The sequence below is a fragment of the Mesoplodon bidens genome (genome assembly GCF_964165515.1).
Source record: "Mesoplodon bidens genome assembly, chromosome: 3".
Taxonomy (NCBI): domain Eukaryota; kingdom Metazoa; phylum Chordata; class Mammalia; order Artiodactyla; family Ziphiidae; genus Mesoplodon; species Mesoplodon bidens.
This window is the reverse complement of record NC_138178.1, coordinates 32188869-32207045: the sequence shown is the minus strand read 5'-3', so window position 1 is coordinate 32207045 and position 18177 is coordinate 32188869. Positions and strand designations below refer to the sequence as shown.

The 18177-nt window shown below is 49.0% G+C and overlaps 1 protein-coding gene across 1 annotated transcript in view; it reads left to right on the top strand.

The window, feature by feature from the left end:
• The window catches only part of RASGRF1 (Ras protein specific guanine nucleotide releasing factor 1), a 104917-nt gene extending 97501 nt beyond the window's left edge, over positions 1 to 7416 (top strand). Inside the window, exons 25-27 of the mRNA XM_081229514.1 lie at positions 2230 to 2347; positions 4191 to 4259; positions 6945 to 7416. Coding sequence (XP_081085640.1) covers positions 2230 to 2347; positions 4191 to 4259; positions 6945 to 7037 — 280 coding nt within the window. The 3' untranslated portion in view covers positions 7038 to 7416. The remainder of the gene's footprint in view (positions 1 to 2229; positions 2348 to 4190; positions 4260 to 6944) is intronic.
• The last annotated feature ends 10761 nt before the right edge of the window (positions 7417 to 18177 follow it).

Below are 18177 nucleotides of genomic sequence, written 5' to 3'. Positions count from 1 at the left end.
AGAGGACTCCCAGACTTTTTTCACTGGTCTGGGTGGTCAGAGCCCCTGTGAGGCATCCAGAAACACCCTGCATCCTTCAGTCATTCACAGGCAGCGAGCAGCACCCGGCCTCCCCTTCTGCCTCTATCTGAGATAAGAGGTCCTTCGAGCTCTGCAGGCTACCTGGTTCCCATCAAGGGCAGGGGGAGTGCGGTGCCCCCCAGAACCTGCCAGCCAGCACACTGCCTCAGCCGTCCAGCTCTAGAGAGGCTGCTCAGACCTTTGAACTCTTTCTCCGTCAGATCCACCAGCCTGTGCTCCAAACTTGGAGTTTGACGGAAAGGAAATGAAAAGCCAGGCATGTAGCAATCATGGAGTATAATGGCCAGAAGGACCCAGAGAGGTCTGCCAGTGACCAGTATGATTCTTGCTTTTTTTTCTTTTTCACAACTCACAGTAAAAAAAAAAAAAAAAATTACATTTGACAGTGTGACCCTATATACAAATGCATATATGCATAACAGGAACAAAAATTTCACAAAGCAATTTTAGTCCATGCAATGAACCCAGATATCCTCTATTCTCTCTTTTTTTTAATTAAAAAAAAAATCTGGTCAACACTCACCAAATTGGTTTTAACACCCATGAAAGGGTCAAGACCGACAGTTCAAAAAACATTTCTCCTGCTCACTGTTTCCCAAACTCCAAGCATCCACCTCCTTCAGGACTTTGCTGTACCCATGTGTCAGCTATATTTGCATTTACTTAATGGTCTCCTTTAAATTAACTCACTATTTCCCAGAAATACATTTAAATAAGAAGGAAAACTCTATATCATGACAGCAAATGGGAAACCAGTGTACTTGCCATAAATACACAGGTTACCATAAAAAATAAATACAGTGAAATCAAAATAATATTATTAAATTCTGGCCAGATCCTAGTGTTTCCTGAGTGAGACCTGTTACTATTTGTTCAAAAAGAAAAAAAGAGGAAAACGGCACGTGTTAGAAAGTGACAAAGCTATGCTGTCACCAAATGAGCTCTCTCCTTGAGCAGTGGCGGGGGGAGGAGTGAAAATTTAATGTTTCTTATCATATGAATCAATATGTATAAACAGTGTCTGGGCATCACCTAAAATCAACTCTCAAATAACCTAAAATTGTCTTAGCTAATATCAGTTCTCTGGTACGAGGGGAACCTGAGGACCAGAGAGGGAAAGAACTGGCCTAGGGTCACACAGCAAGCAGGCAAGGGACAGGCCAGGTTTCTGTTCTTGCTCTACCATCCTCCCTGCCTCCCCTTCCTCTGGAGTGGCAGGACTGCCACAAGGAGACAAAGGTGAGATGGGCTAGAAAGGCGAGTTCCTGTACCTGTGTGCTGAGCTGAGAGGAGGCTGTGGAGCACTGTGTGATGAGTCCCCTGGGCGAACTATCTGGAGCTCTGCCAGAGTAGAGTGACCACTGGACCCATCACAGAGTCACCCCCTTAACCTAGCACCCCACCCAGAGGCACCAGGACAAGTTGTGCAGGAACAGTAACAGGAACCCCTGCTTCAGAGCCACAGATCCGAGAGGTCCGGCCCATACTGCTGAGTACCATCCCCACGAAAGCCATCCCCCAGGAGCCACCGATCATGGGAGCCGTGTCACCCAACGCCCCCGCCCAGAAGCCAAATCCAGGATGGTGATCTCAGAGGGCAAGGGTTTCCTGCGCTGGCAGCCCAGTACTTGGGTGGGCAGAGATCCCAATGGGGAAGAAGTAAAGGCAGAGAAGTCTTGGGGAAAGAAAGGGACAAGGGGCTCGGTGGGGTGGCTGGTGGTGACTGGCAGGAATGGGCACGGTGCTGTGAAGCCCCCCAGGATGTGATTCTAGGGCGGGATTGGGATGGAGAGTTTCAGTGGAGAGACAGAAAGGAAAGGCGAGCTGGGAGGGGGCTGGCGGCCAAGCCCCGGGGCTCCATCTGGGAGGGAGAGCGGAGAGGTAGAGGAGGGCCTTCTGGCTTGGGGTGGGAGGGGTGATTGATGGAGACGCCCCAGGCCCCAGCGGGCACCATGTCACCCCCACCACCCCGGAGGACTGACCCTCACACCCAGCTGGCAATCCGAGCCCCAAGAGCTGCTATTACTCTTGGCGAATAGAAATCCCTTTCCCTCCAACAAAGCGAGAGATGCATGCGGGGTGTTCTGTTCGCGGCAGAGGCTCGAGTTTTTAAGTGAAAAACTTCTGTTAATGCCATTTGCTTCAAAGTTGTGACCCACCCTGTGTCCCTTACCTGGGGATGTACCTCACTGACCTGGCCTTCATCGAAGAGGGGACGCCCAACTACACAGAGGACGGCCTGGTCAACTTCTCCAAGATGAGAATGGTGCGTTCCCCACAGCAGAGCGGGCCAGGGGTGGGGGGAACATCAAAACCCAGACCCAAGCCCCGGGCTCACCCGAGCTGTGCCCGACAGTCCTGGCCGACTGGACGCGGCACATGCACTGGGGAGCCTGAACCCGGCTTCTCCACTTCCTCAAACGAGCAGCTACCCTCTGGCAGGCCCTGAGTCAGCTCTACCTGCGTCTCCTCCTTTAATGCCCGCAGTCTGAGGGGTGGGTGATCTTATTATTCTCCACCTTACAGGTGAGCAGGCTGAGGCTTGGAGTAATCAATGACCAGCCCAAGGTCACCCCTAAGGAAAAGGCAGAGCCGGGTCTGGGGCCCAAGTCTGTCTGACTCCAAAGCCTGCCCCTTTATTCGCACCCCGTCCGTTATTGTTCAGAGAAGCACTTGCATTATATGGCCGCAGCAAAATCATTTCTGCAGCACCTCCGAAGCAAGTAGGTTTCCAATTTCCCCAGAGGTGTCTAGGCCCTGGGAGGGGAGATGAGGACCCTTCCAGCAGGGAGCCTGCTTTTCCAGCCAACCTTCTCATCTTCTCACTCCAACTAGAGAGCCTCTATTTGTATCGGTTCTGTGTCATGGGGTTCCTCCTGATATTTTGTTTAATAGGTAAGGTTTCTCTGTCAAAGGCAAGATGGCAGCACTGACCTGGGAACAGGATGGGGGAGCCCCTTTGTGTGGTCTTGCACATGGTGGGCACGTAGAAAGTGGCAGAGGTCTTTAGCTGTTGCTGGGATTGAGGGGGGGCTGTTTTAGGATGTTGGATAAGCCAGTACCACTGATCAAATGATATGTTTTTCTCTTAATTACATAGTATAATTAACCTATAGATTTTTTTTTTAGCAACAAAAATCACTAATTTATTTTCATTACTCAGAGAAAATGATTGGTAATTTTCTTTTACTGTATTATCTCTGAGTCTTTAAAACAATTCTTTCTTCATCATCTATCATGTGATCCTACTAAATATACCTTTTACCTTTCAGAATAGGCATCTTTTTATTGAAGTATAGTTCATTTACAATATTGTGATAGTTTCAGGTATATGACATAGTAATTCAGTATTTTTATAGATTATGTGACTGGATGAAGAAGATGTGGTGTATACAAACACACACACACACACACACACACACAGAAAGAGGAATGTTATTCAGCCATAAAAAGAAGGACATTCTAGGAGGTACAAACTATTGCATTGGCCAAAAAGTTCGTTCGGTTACTGAATATATTCAATAAAGTTCTTGGTAAAAATGAAAAATGTGTCTTTACTTGAAACCAAACGAACTTTTTCGCCAACCCAATATTATGTATAAAATAAGCTACAAGGTTATGTTGTACCACACGGGGAATATAGCCAATATTTTGTAATAGCTATAAGTGGAGTATAACCTTCAAAAACTGTGAATCACTATATTGTGCACCCGTAACTTATATAATATTGTACATCAGCTATAGTTCAATAAATAAATAAATTGCATGAAATTCTGCCATTTGCAACAATGTGAATGGACCTAGAGGGTATTATACTTAGTGAAATAAGTCAGAGAAGGACAAATACTCTATGTTATAACTTATAACCTGTAGATTTATAGATTCTCACCAAGTGTCAGCCTTTGAGGCAGGTTGCTGGTTTAAAGAAACTCTTGCTGACTCAGTGGGGTCTCCCAGGAGGTGAATTAAGAGACTGACTGCAGACGTGGCTGTTGATGCCCCTTCTGTTCTGTGGCATGTGTGTGTGTGGAGGGGGAGGGGGTGGAGGGGGTCGGGGGAGGGGGTACTAAGAGAAAACTGTCTTCCAAACCTCTCCTTCCTTCCCGCAGATATCCCATATCATCCGAGAGATTCGCCAGTTTCAACAAACTGCCTACAAAATAGAGCACCAAGCAAAGGTAAGCTGGCAGCATTTTCAGTCACTTCCGCTTTTTCACAGTGCTCTGGCTGCACTGCCTTCCTTCCTGCCTTTTCCGCTCCACACCCAACCACTTTCTGCCCCTGAGTTCCCTGGGCCCTCTCTTTTAGGAAACCCTCCTTGTCCCCTGTGCCCTGACCCGCCCTGAGTTCCCCCTCCTTTGGACTGCGCTTGTGCTAATCTTTCAGCTCCTGTCTGGTTTTTACCTGCCATGGGATGGTTTATAATCATGTCTGACCTCCCCCTGAGGCAGGAGAGGCAGTGTTTATCACATCTTTTCGAAATGTTCACCAGTTTCAAAATTCACAGCTAGAAAGGGCACACAGCAAAAAGTCCCCCAGCCTCCAAGTTCCCCTCCCAAAGCCAACCGTATCACCCATTTTTTGTGTGTGTATGCAAACACACCCCAACTTTTTTTTACTATAATGTATACTGTAGCATACTATACATTGCTTCAGCATCATTCTTTTTTGCCCTAATATATCTTGGAGATATTTCCTGTTGAGGCAGAGGCATTCTCCTTCTTCCTTATGGCTGCAGAGAAATTCATGTATTTATTCGATCCTCTATACTGATGGACATTTAGGTTGTCTCAGTCTTTTGCTGCTATAGGCAAGGTGGGGGGAAAAACACCTTGTACATTCGGGAATCAGAGAGTGCTGTGAGAGTGTGAATCCAGGGACCTGTATCGGGGTTGGGGGACAGGGCCCATCTGAGAAGCACAGAGACCACAGACGGCTGCTATGAGTAGCCTCAGACAAGCCTGAACCAGATGGGACTGTGGGCTTCTAGAAGGATCTAGAGCCGTGTCCTAAGGAGAGTGGGAAGCCCTGAAAGGAGCTTACAGGACTGGATTAATATGCATTTTTTAAAAGATGGTGGGGCTGTATGGAGACAGGTTGGCATGTTAGTCTCATTTCACTACTCAAACCCTATGCTGTTAGCCCCATTTTACAGTTAAAATAACTGGGACTTGCTAATCCAGACTCTGGCTCCGAATCCTATGACTTTTTTACGCTGCCCAGAGATGTATTTGCTTTCCATCCAGCTTCTTAACCTCCTAGTTTGAAGTTCACAAAAAATATCCAGCTCCAGTCACACTCCTGAGCATACCAGAAAATCAAGCTCTTAGTATTTTTCTCTTCTACTTTCCTTTGTGATAGACTTGCCCTGTTTCCTGCCATGTTCTGTGAACTCACTATCTGTCTTATAGCTGATAGCCACAGAGAGAAGAAAAATCAGTGGGTTAACCAATTGTGCCACTTTTTCCTTGTTCATTCATTCGCTCAAGTATTTACTGAGCATGTACTGTGTGCCAGGCACTGTATTAGGCCTTGGCCCCTTCTTAAACTAGCCCTCGAGCTCCATATGCAATACAAATAAATGTTACTTCCCTTCAGACTCTTTTCCTTAACAGCTTTGCAGTGGTGGTATTTGATGCCAGTCTCCTGCTAAAGCAAAATTTTTAGGGAAACAAATGCTCATGACGGAGGAAACTAACTAACCAGTCTGCTGATTCCCAGAGTGTTTGGGAGGGTTGAGATTTTGTGCTCTAGAAAGGGCTGTTCACAGGAAGCTACTAGCTATTTATAAAAGTCTGGTCTATTTCACATGGCTGTAAAATCGCCATATCTTTATCAGTGGATATGAGTTCATCTAGATGGTGGTATCTGAGGTTGTCTTCCTAGAGGTGCTGGGTGAGAGCCATTAATCAGACACAATAATCATTTCATCTGTGACTGATGATCAGCATCCTAGGAAGCCGGTTCTGTCCCTCACAGTAGCAGAGGGTCCATTAGCAAAGATGCTCGCAACAAAGACTTGGTTTTTCTCAAGCACCTATCAGAAGATTCCCAATTACGTGCTAAGAAATATAATATGTTTTCTTTTTTCTGCTCTGAGTTTCTGGGGAAAAACGAACCTTCGGCTCCAAACAACTGACAAGTCAATGAGCCTTGGAAAGATTCTTTTCGAAGGGCGGCTGGGGTTTGCCTATGAGATCTGGGCTCTGATCTGTCATCGTACATTTAACACACAGGAATCCAGCAAAACACTTGAGAGCAGTGTGAAGTGGGGAGGGAGGAGGAAGGAGAGTAACCGAGTCCACGTGGTGACTCTTCCTGATTTTCCACTCTGAGATTTTGCCCTGGAGTGAGCCTCGTGAGACGAAAAATAAGGGAGCCTCTTTCCGTACACGGCCTCAGTTTCCACTGTCTTGTCTTGGGTGAATCTCTCTCGGTGTTACATAAACCTGGTGTTTAAGTATGTTTTTCCAACATACAGAAACATTGAAAGAATTGTGAACACCCGTACATCCACTACCTAGATGCTACAATTGACATTTTAGATATTTAGATAGAGATGATTTTTTAATATGAGCCCAAAATATTTCACCTAATGTTCAACCAAAGAAACGGTGGTCAAGAGTAATTTTGACTATATGTGATTTTATATTACTGTGAAGACAAAAAAAGGCAGAAAATAATACTAAGAAAAATAATACAAAGACACAACACTGCTTAATGCATCTTTGCCTCATGTGCAAACCTGACACCCCTTCCTGCCTCCACCCTAGTGCCTGATTCCCGGGAGACACCCGACGTCCACGTAGTATTATGGAGGTCCCATCGCCCTGCCGTTCCTTTTTCTCTTTTCCTTTTCTCAGGTAACCCAATATTTACTGGACCAATCTTTTGTAATGGACGAAGAAAGTCTCTACAAGTGCTCTCTCCGAATAGAACCAAAACTCCCCACCTGAAGCCGTACCCAGCCCGCCGCCATGGACACATGCTATATGATATTGTACATAGTCGTTTGGTTTCTCTGGGTTTTCTTCTTTAGTATGTGCTTCTCCAAGGATACAAATACGTTCTTGTTCTTAGATTCCTGTAGAACCAAAATATGAATCTCTGCACTGGTTAGGACTTGGTCCACGCACCCCATCCCTCGTTTCCTGCAGTGCCTGTTTCTTTGAAACAACTGTACTCTTAGTCTGTTCTTCCCAGCCCCTCACTCTCCCCCAAAGGGAAAACAGAATCCGTGCATACACGAATCTTTGGCACCAGTCCTGCTTCTGTCTGTCCCCAGCCCAGGCCCCTGGGTTGAGTTGGCCACCCAGCATCCTCCGGCATGTTCCACATAGCTGTTATAACAGGGTGGGGGGTAGGGGGGGAGGCGGGAGGGGGAACCGTACCCTGAAGTCCAGTCATCGACAAATCTTCCCGCTGATGGTGATGCCAATTTCCAAAGCAGCTTTTTCAGCCAAAATCGCAGGTCTCAAAACTCCGTGTCTCCCAGTGACCTGGAGGGAAAGGAGTCCTGTCCGCTGAGAACCACGCCCTGTGACACTGAGGCCACCACCTCGTTCAGGCACCACGTCGCTCCTGGCTCTGAGAATAAAACCAGGTAGCGTGACTAGCAGCCTCGATAACCCTGGACAAGGCCCTGGAACATCCTAAGGAAAACAGAATCACAACACAAAGTCACGTCGACTTCTGCCGACGGCTGCCCAGCATTCACTGCAAGTCGGGAACACACAAAGATGTCACTTTTCCTCTTTGAGCTGCCTAACGGTCACTACAAGCTTACGTTGAGATGCTCCAAGTCTGTATGCCTTGTGAAAAATAGTACCACACTGTAGAATTAGGAAATCAATAACCAAGTGTTTTTATTGCATATACTGTAGTCCTGTCTAAATGCCTTCTAGCAGGAATATAGTACCGTAGTGCTTATTCTGTGAATATTACCATCTATTTTTTACATTGTACAGTATAGAAAACACAGGTTAACTCTGAAGTGGCAGGCATGTTCCACTCTGACAAACAGACAACTTTTGCTGTAAGCAATACCTAGTGGTATGAGAATTCTATTTCAAGTCCTACAATATTTCAACTTACAGCTTGTTTGGAAAAAAAAAAAGAAATTTCCATTTTTGTAAAAATATATGTTTCCTGATTACCTCTTGCTAATAAATCTATTCTATCTCAGGGTGAACGGTGGAATTTTGATGGATTTCATTTATTCATGCAAGGGATATTTGATGAGCACTTGGTCCTTATCAGGCCCTGGGCTCAGACCAGAGATCTGGAGTGATAAGGGCAGAATCCCTGCTTTGGGGGGTACTCATAGTCTGATGAGGGAGACTGTTGATGTTCTCTATTGCAGCAGGAACAAATAGCTCCAACACTTAATGTGATGGCTGAAAACAATCTTTCACAGTTCTATGGGTTGACTGGGCCCAGCTGGTGGTTCTTGCTTGGAGTCCCTTGTGAGGTGCCAGTCACAGAGCAGCTGAGGCTGGAGTCATCTGAAGGCTCGACTGGACGAGGTGTCCAAGATGGTGCTCTCCCATAGCTGGGGGCTGAGCTGGGGCTGTCAACCAGAGCGTCCACACGTGGACTCTCCACGTGGCTTGGGCTTCTCACAGTGTGGCAGCTGGGTCCGAAGAGCAGCCTTCCAAGAGACTCAGGCAGAAGCTGCAAGGCTTCTTCTGACCTAGGCTCGGAATTCCCAGAACATCACACCCACAGTGTTCTATTGGTCAAGCACTTCACCAAGGCCAGCCTGGTCACAAGGGGAAGAGAATCAAGCACCTCCTCTTGATGGGAAGAGCCACAAAGAATGTGCAGCCATCTTTAAGCTACTAGAGAGACAGACCGTTTGAGCCACACTGTCACAGGGTGGTGCAGGAAGTGCCTTGGGGACACCACGGAGGAAAGGAGAGTGGTGGGGGGATTGGAAAAAGTTCCACAGAGGTGTGAGGAGGGTGTGGGATAAGTAGGGATGATTTTCCAGAAGAAGGTGGCGGGGAGGGCATTGCTGGGCAGGGGGACCAGCAAAATCCCAGAAGCATGAAAGAATACACTTGTTTGGGGAAGAGCTAGTATGGGCGTGCCCCCAGGGAAGGCACCCTGGTCCTCCCCAGACCCCTCTTCACAACCACCCATGAAGGGTTGGCCCAGAACACGACCCTTAGTGACAGGCATGAGGCCCGCTGGGAGGCAAGACCCATTTCCCTGGGACCTGCAGCCAACAGGCTCCATGACTGCTTGTTTTCTTCGGACACAGAAAAGCAGTTAAGGTTGCTGGGAGGATTCAGTGTGCTGCTACAAGCTGCTACCCTGAGGTGATGAGCACGGGACAAGCACTTGCTAACCATGAACTATCTGTAGAGCCCTGACTGTTTCAGGTCATCTTAGGCACTGCGGACTTAGTCATGAACAATGCAGTCAAGGTACCTGCCCTGGGACTTCCCTGGTGGTTAAGATGCTGTGCTCCCAATGCAGGGGGCCCGGGTTCGATCCCTGGTCAGGGAACTAGATCCCACATGCCACAACTAAAAGATCCCACATACCAGCAACTAAAGATCTGGCGTGCCACAACTAAGACCCGGCACAGCCAAATAAATAAATAAATATTTTTTTAAAAAAGGGCACCACCACCACCAAAAAAAAAAATTTCCCTGCCCTTGCGAGGTTTACATTCTGCTGGGTGATAACAATGGACAATTTTTAAAAATACCCAGGGCAGCGTGACAAGTACCACAAGCACAGTCCAGCAGGGCAGTGTTGAGGCCACCTGAGGCTGGGACAACTGACCTGAAATCTGGATAATGAAAAACCATGATGCTATCGTTAAAGAGGCTGTGAGGTGAACACTCACCTGAGTGCAGGTGCTCGTGTTCTGGTTGTTGTGAGGCGCTGGGCGATTCTCTGAGGCTTTCTCAGGGCCAGGATTAGGGTGAGACAAGAGAAATGCCCACCTTGGGTGTGAAATATAAGGGACTGCTAAAAAAACGTAGTCATAAAGGTATCAGTCTAATGCAATATTTTTTAAAAGTCAAAATCAGGGACTTCCCTGGTGGTCCAGTGGTTAAGATTTCGCCTTCCAGTGCAGGGGGTGAAGGTTCCACCCCTGGTTGGGGAGCTAAGATCCCACATGCCTCACAGCCAGAAAAGCAAAACGTAAAACAGAAGCAATATTGTAACAAACTCAATAAAGACTTTAAAAGTGGTCCACATCAAAAAAAGCTTTAAAAAAAAGTCAAAATTAATGTAAAAAAAATCTGTGAAGAACAAAATATCAATTTGTTCATAAAGGCAGGATGGGTATTACTGATTTTCCCTCTCACCTCAGGTTCCATCCAGTGTGGCTTGACAAGGCTACCTGTCCCTCTTACAAGTGAACTGTAGGATGGCTCTAGTTCCAGAAAGGAAATAGTATTGGTCCAGGCCGTAAGCTCATCCGTGGGGAGGGATGGTGAGTTTGTTTACCCTCTCTGCTTGTTTGTGTTCGGACAGTTGGTTTTGGAGGGTGTCTCTTGATCCCAACTGCACGAAGGAGCTTTTTTTTTTTTTTTTTTTTTTTGCATTATGCGGGCCTCTCACTGCTGTGGCCTCTCCCGTTGTGGAGCACAGGCTCCGGATGCGCAGGCTCAGCGGCCATGGCTCACGGGCCCAGCCGCTCTATGGCATGTGGGATCCTCCCGGACTAGGGCACGAACCCGTGTCCCCTGCATCGGCAGGCGGACTCTCAACCACTGTGCCACCAGGGAAGCCCACGAAGGAGCTTTTTAAAAGGTCAGTACACAAGAGAGAAATTGCACCTGGTCCTCTAGCATCCTTTGGGGTAAGTGGGTTTCACGATGGCAGATGTGTTGCCCGTTGGCATCCGGCTGCCCCCTCTCCAGCTTTTTGCTCTCACCCTGTGTCTAATGATCATGGTTTCCTTCCAAGCAGTGGCCCTGCCAAGACCTCTCTGGCTGCCGGGGAAGGAGTGTCTGGAGAGGTGGGTGGTGGTTGTCTCGGGTGTACAGCAGTACCCCCAGACCTACCCTCGCCCCCCCGCAAGAATGTACCTGACACCTGGGTGTGCATACCTTGGTAACCAGCATCCCGCCCCGCTCCTGACCTCCTAGAGCTCATGACCCAGCTGAAGAGAAGAAACACAAAGCAAACAGCACTCAGGTTTCTAACTCCAGCTCACACCTCTCTCCAGTCTCCTCAAAAAAAAACTACCTAGAAGGTGCCTCCACCTGGGTGCCTTACTGCCACCTTACTCGACTGGACCAAACTGGCCTCATCAACTTCCCCACCACACCTGGGCCTCCTCAGCACCCCTACCCACCAGTCATGCAAGCTAGAAATCCAGAGGTCACCCCTGACTCCCACTTCAAAGGGTCACCTGATCCAGGCAATGTTAACCTCCTAGTTATCTTTCCAGCCAGGTCACAGTTCTTCATTGCCTCTGCCACTACCTTGGGTGAGCAGTTCTCAGCTTTTTGACCTCAGGGACCCCTCTATACTTGTAAAAACTATTGAGGATTCCGCCCCCCCCCAGAAAAAACCATATAACTGGGTTATATCAGTAGATATAATTGTAGTACTGATTTTTTATTTTTTTTATTTTTATTTTTGTGGTACTCGGACCTCTCACTGTTGTGGCCTCTCCCGTCGCGGAGCACAGGCTCCGGACGCGCAGGCTCAGCGGCCATGGCTCACGGGCCCAGCTGCTCCGCGGCATGTGGGATCTTCCCAGACCGGGGCATGAACCCGTGTCCCCTGCATCGGCAGGCGGACTCTCAACCACTGTGCCACCAGGGAAGCCCTGAATTATGTGTTTTAAAATGGTTAGTTGTATACTATATTGATTTCACTTCATTTGAAATTTAAAAAAAAAACAGTAAAAAAAAAAAGAAAGGGGGGCAGGGGGTTGTTCAGAGAGAGCTTCTTAGAGGCACTGTCCCAAACTGGGCCTTGAAGGGCTAGAAACCCAAGGTTTCTAGCTGAGCAAAGAGTGGGGGGGCCTGGGTGTCTCAGCTGAGGGACAGTCCGAGCGATGGCTGAGCAAGTCTGGTGAGGCGTCCAGGGAGAGATGGGACCAGGCAGGTGGCAGGTGGGAGGGTCCTGCTGGGGTCCCTGAGTGGCTGGCCGGGGAGTCACCCAGAGGTACCACAACAGGGCTTGATGGCGAAATCAGGCATACTTCCTCTGGCCCAACCTGACTCTATTTTCATTCAGACAGTCCCTTATCAGCACTGATCACAGCATACACCATAATGTATGTTTAGTGTGCAATTACTACCCACACTCAGGTCAAGTGACTCATGGCCCAGAGACAGTCAAGGCCCACTTCTTATTGCCGGCAAGGGAAGTCAGGTATGTCCTGCTCACACAGGACAGGGTCCTGGCAAACCGGCTGCTCGCCTTCCAGGTCTGGAGCCTCCCCACGGCCCCAATTGCTGTGCTTTCTCTTTGGTTCCCGCCAAGCCTCGTGTCCACCCACAAACCCATACACCCATTCTTGCTTCTCTCCAGCCCTCTCATGGCACCCGGAAGCCTCATCAGGAGGGGAGTACAGCACCTCCAAACATCTCTCAGCCAGGATCCGAAGCCCCTCACATATCACCTTTAAAGCCACCAGTGTTTTATCGTCTGACTCAATAAATAACAACAACGACTGCTACTGCTACCGTTTCTGCCCAGCTTGCAGCGTGTCAGGCTCTGTGTCTGAGCTCGAGCTCCTGGGTATTTTTACCTCCATTTCACAGAGGAGGGCAAGATACAGGAAACCTGATTTTCAAAATATTTAACCACCAGTATGGCATGAGTACTGACCACTCAGACTAACGGCCAAAACGGTGCAAACTGGCTGAAAGTCAACCAGCTCTGCAGGACACTCTCCAAAATAGTAGAGGATAAAGCATAACAGTGTGTGGTGCAGGTGATTAATTCAGGAGTTCAGGAAGAGGAAGTTTCTGTGGAGGCAAGAGGGACAAGGCAGGAGGAAGGGCGTGGAGGTAGGGCTGTGCCCAGGACAGGGAGCTCACCTGTGGAATGCTGAGGAGTGCAGTGGCAGTGGACGCTGCAACAGAGTAGGGATATATCATAGAAGGTCTTAAGTGAAAACAAAGGAGTGTCGGGCTTCCCTGGTGGCGCAGTGGTTGAGAATCTGCCTGCCAATGCAGGGGACACGGGTTCGAGCCCTGGTCTGGGAAGATCCCACATGCCGTGGAGCAACTGGGCCCGTGAGCCACAACTACTGAGCCTGCGCATCTGGAGCCTGTGCTCCGCAACAAGAGAGGCCGCGATAGTGAGAGGCCCGTGCACCGCGATGAAGAGTGGCCCCCGCTTGCCACAACTAGAGAAAGCCCTCACACAGAAACGAAGACCCAACACAACCAAAAATAAATAATAAATAAATTTTAAAAAAGGAGTGTAGACGGGGAGAATGTGTGAACAACAAGTGATTGAAGGAGGCCCTGGAGGCAGACACGCTCTGGGCTCCAGCCCCTGAGTTCCTGCCTCCCGCAGATGCAAGAGTGAAGCCAGCTGAACAGGGATAAGTTTCCCGTGCACAGGAGTACAGGGGCTTACAGAAAAGTACAGAAACTGGTGCTCCGTCATAGGGCCAGGACAAGGGTGAAAGAAATGAGACATACCCCCTCAGGTGCAACATTTAAGGGAGGGCCAAAAAACTCAGTCATGGTATTTTTATTGCATAATATTTTAATGCAATATTTTAAAATAACAAAAATTAATGCAAAAACCTATGATGAACAAAATACCCCACATGAAGAAACAAAACAATGACAGGATCAAACCCTATCCTTGCTCAACATAACCTTACTGCCTTCACCCCAATCCTGGCCATAATGAAACACAGCTTCTGGACTTTTCTGCAAGCCTTCACACTTTCTTGGATGTGAATACAGCACCTTCAGGGCTTAAAACCAAACCAGTGTTGGTTCCCATGTTCCCTGACTTCTTAGGGGACAAACAACGCCTTCTCATGCAGTTGGAGGACATTGTGAGGCTGACTTCTCTGACTCGGGGCAAGGGACATAACCAAGATAGCTAAACAGGATGTTTCCTCATCAACAATGGAACTAGCAAGAGGTCCAATTTCATATTACGATCCAACCGAAGTTGCTCTTTGATGCAGACTTATACACCTCCTGCATACGTTACCTTTCCCACTCTACAAACTCTCTGGTCACTCATCTCTATATCCACTGATTCATCCTTCCACCCATCCCCATCTACCCATCCATCCATCCATCCCATCCATCCTTCCACCCATCCATCCACCCACCCTCCCATCCAATCCATCCATCCACCCATCCAATCCATCCATCCACCCATCCATCCCATTCATTCATCCATCCATCCTTCCTTCTTTCCAACCAAGCATCCATTTAGTCTTTCAACCATAAAGCCATTTTCCCATATATCCATCCATCCCTACTTCCATCCATTCATCCACTTATGCATCCTTACAGACCGTCATCCACCCAAACCACTTAACCAAACCTCTGCTTACCTACTATGTAAAAATCAGCATATGGGTGTGAAAAGAGCTCCATCACCTACCAGCAGACCTACTTAACTTCTCCAAATCTAATTTCTTTATCAAGAAAGTGGCTGTGTGTATTCTCAAAGAAACTTCACGGGGCTGTTATGAGCATTAAAGAACAAAATCCCTGTAAATGGTAGTTATTGTAAATATTACATTATTGTGGCAATGATTATTATTATTACAAGATGCTAGAGGTAGAGGGCAGAAATATAATGAATCTGGTGAGGGGCCCAGTTTTCCTGCCAGGATGTTGACTCTGACAAGTGATCTGGGAAACCAGTTAAAGCCGTAGGTAATAGCTGGGGAAGAGGGGGATGACCAGCAGATTTGGCCTAAAGAAAAAGGATCAGTGGAGGTGGGGTGGGCAATAATTCCTAGAACAGTAAGAAGGAGGCGCTGACTGAGGATTCCAGGAGCTGTGGTTGGCTGGATGCCTGAGCTCTGCTGATGCCTCAGGGAACTCTAGGCCTGGACAATCAGGAAGGCAGGCAGGCCTCCAGGCTCAGTTTCATTCACCTGCTTCCGTGGAACAGGTGCCCACTCTTGTGGAGAACTCTGGACTCAGTTAGCCAGCGGTTCAAACACCAGCTCTCTTACTTATTAGCTGTGGGACCACAGATGAGTTAACTTAAGTGTCTCAGTCACCTCATCTATGTCATGGGGGAAAACATCAGTAGAATTAAGAAAGTTTATTCATGTAAAGCGCTCGGCACCGAGTCTAACACATCCCTAGAGGAGATAATGACTCCTGGGTGTGGAGGATAAGACCTGCTCTCCCCTCTTGGCCTCCCCAGACTCCAGAAGTGCAAAAATGGGGCACAGGAGCCCGAGACCAGGCCCAGCCCTCTATCACCAGAGACACCAGTCAGCCTGAGCCTTTCACCTGATGTACTGGTTTCCTATTGCTGCGGACCAGATTACTACAAACTTAAGAGGCTTAAAACAATGCAAAGTTATTACCCCACAGGTAGAGAGGTCAGAAGTCCACGTGGAGGTACTTCCCTGGCAGTCCAGCAGTTAAGACCCCCATGCTTCCACTGCAGGGGGCACAGGTTCGTCCCCTGGTCGGGGAGCTAAGATCCTGTTTGCCACGTGGTGTGCGCGGAAAAAAAAAAAAAAAAAGTCCGCGTGGATTTGGCTGGTTCCTGTGCTCCAGGTCTCACACAGCTGAAAGCAAGAGGCCAGCAAGGCTGCCTTCCTTTCCGGCGGATGCCGCAGGACGAATCTGCTTCCAAGCTGATTGAGGTCGTTGGCAGAATTCAGCTCCACGTGGTTGTGGGGCTGAGGTCTTCATTTCCTCACTGGCTGTGGGCTGGGGTCCTTCTCAGCTTCTAGAGGCCACTCAGAGTCCTTGGCTCATGGCCCCTGTCAAAGCCAGCCATGGTGGGTAGAGTCCTTCTCATGGTTCAGAGAGCTCTGATCTCCCTCTCCCTCATCTCTCTGAGCCTCCCGCTTTCCTCTTCTGCTCTGAATGGCCACTGTGATTACATCAGGACCTCTCAGCGAATACAGGATAATCCCCCCAAGTCAGCTGATTTGAAGCCTAATTCCACCTGCAAAGTCCCTGCCCAGCAGTCTGTAGATTGTGTTCGATCAAATAACTGAGCGATGGAAACTAGCATTCTGCCCACCATCCCTGGCTCAGCACTCTGTGTCCAGCACCAGTCCTCAACCTCCCCTCTGTGGGAATACAGAGGACCAAGACTGCAGAGAAACCCTCACAGAGGTGACGCCCGGCGGGAGTCAGCAGAGTAGATGAACTCACCAAGAAAGTGGCTGCAGGGAGCGAAGGACGGAGAGAGAGCCCAAGATTGAGCCCGTATTTGGGGTGAGTCACTATTATGGTGCCATGCTTGGGTCCAGTGTTTTACCTATAGCTAAACTGTAAAACTATGTTTAACCACTCTGGGAGGCAGGGCACCTACTCCCATTTTACAGATGAGGAAACTGAGGTCCTGCGGGGGCAAACCACTGGCTTAGGTCACATGGTGAATCTGTAGTAGGACTAGAACCAAACATTAGTCTATAACTGACCAGGCCAGTGCCTTTCACATCTCAGGCCTTCTGGGATGAACCACAAAGGAGGGTCACTGGAGACCCAGCACAGGGAACGAATTTGGGGTCTGAGGTCTAATACTAGGGCCTTCGGTCCTGCCACTCTCCAGGTGGCTCAGATGGGCAGAAAGATGAGGTGGTTCCTGCACACCTGAAGGATAGGCCATCACAGAGGCTGGACACCTTTATCCCCAAGCCAGGGGCTTAACTTTCCAAATAGCAACCATGCAGGGTCTTTTCTCAGACATTTGCCTCAAAGCACACCCAAGGGGCATCCAGACAGGGGCTGATTTATAAACTGACAAAGATCTGCTTTATCTGAAAAGACAGTGTCTGCTGGCACTGCTAACTTTCATGCAGATTTAGTGCCCACCCTGAGTGGTCACCCTGAAGCCCTGTAAGTGCCGATTCCAGAGCCATACCCAGACCTGCTAGTCAAATCCCAAGACAGAACTCCAGGAATCTGCTTCCCCAGGAGCCTCACAGGCAGAGTCTGGGTGAGAACTAGGTTTCCTCCTGTCTGAGGGAGGGAGACATAAGACAGCTCACATCTGAGAGGCCAGCGCTAACAGGCTCTGACCACACCGAAATGCCTCGGGCTGCAAAAGAGCAGGGTGAGCAAGTGCAGTAGGTCAAACCTGGGTTCAGACTCCTTCTGCACACTTACTGGGAACGTTACCATCAACTCTTGGAGCCTCAGTTTCCCCATTTGTAAAATGACAGGTCCACAACCTGCCACTTGGCAGGGTGACGACCTAAGTGAAGAACCTGGACCCACTGGGTGCTTGACAGGTTGCTGCAGGCAGGTCTGATCATCCTCTCCTCTCCCTTGAAGCAACCCCTGTGCATGTTTCCTTCATTGGAGATGTTCATTGCTTTATTTATCTCACACCCAGACTCATAAATCATATTCTTCCTTTTTTCAGATTTGCGAAAAAGAAAAAATGGCCCTACAGCTGCTAATAGGACTTTCTCAGCAGAGACTTTAGACTATCTGCGGGGGGGGGGGGGGGGCGGGGGTAGGGGTGGAACAAGCTCATAGAAACAGCTATCTACTTCCTCTAGTTTAAGTTCATTCCAAGGCTCAAGGGACAACCAGGGGAATGTGATTAATGAGGGTGGGAGATGGGGGCTCTGGGGTGGGGACAGGCACCACCCTCGCCCACAGTGCCTGCCAGTCCCGACAGACCGGCAGATCTAGGACCCAGCCGGACGGAGCGGTCCAACTCTCCTCTGCCCTTCCTTGCGGAGAAGGAGAAAGGGGAGTGATGTGGCCAGGACGGGAGGTCGAAGGCGCTCCACTCCCATGAGCCTGGCGCTCCGGGTAGTCCTGCAGGGTCCCGCCGCCTCCCGCCTCCCGCCCCCGCCTCCCGCCTCCTCCTGCCTCCTCCCCCTGCCTCCCGCCTCCTCCCCCCGCCCTCCCACCCCCGCCCGGCCCCGCCCCTCGCGCCCTCCCGCCCCCCGCGAGGCGGCTTTTGGCTGCCTGC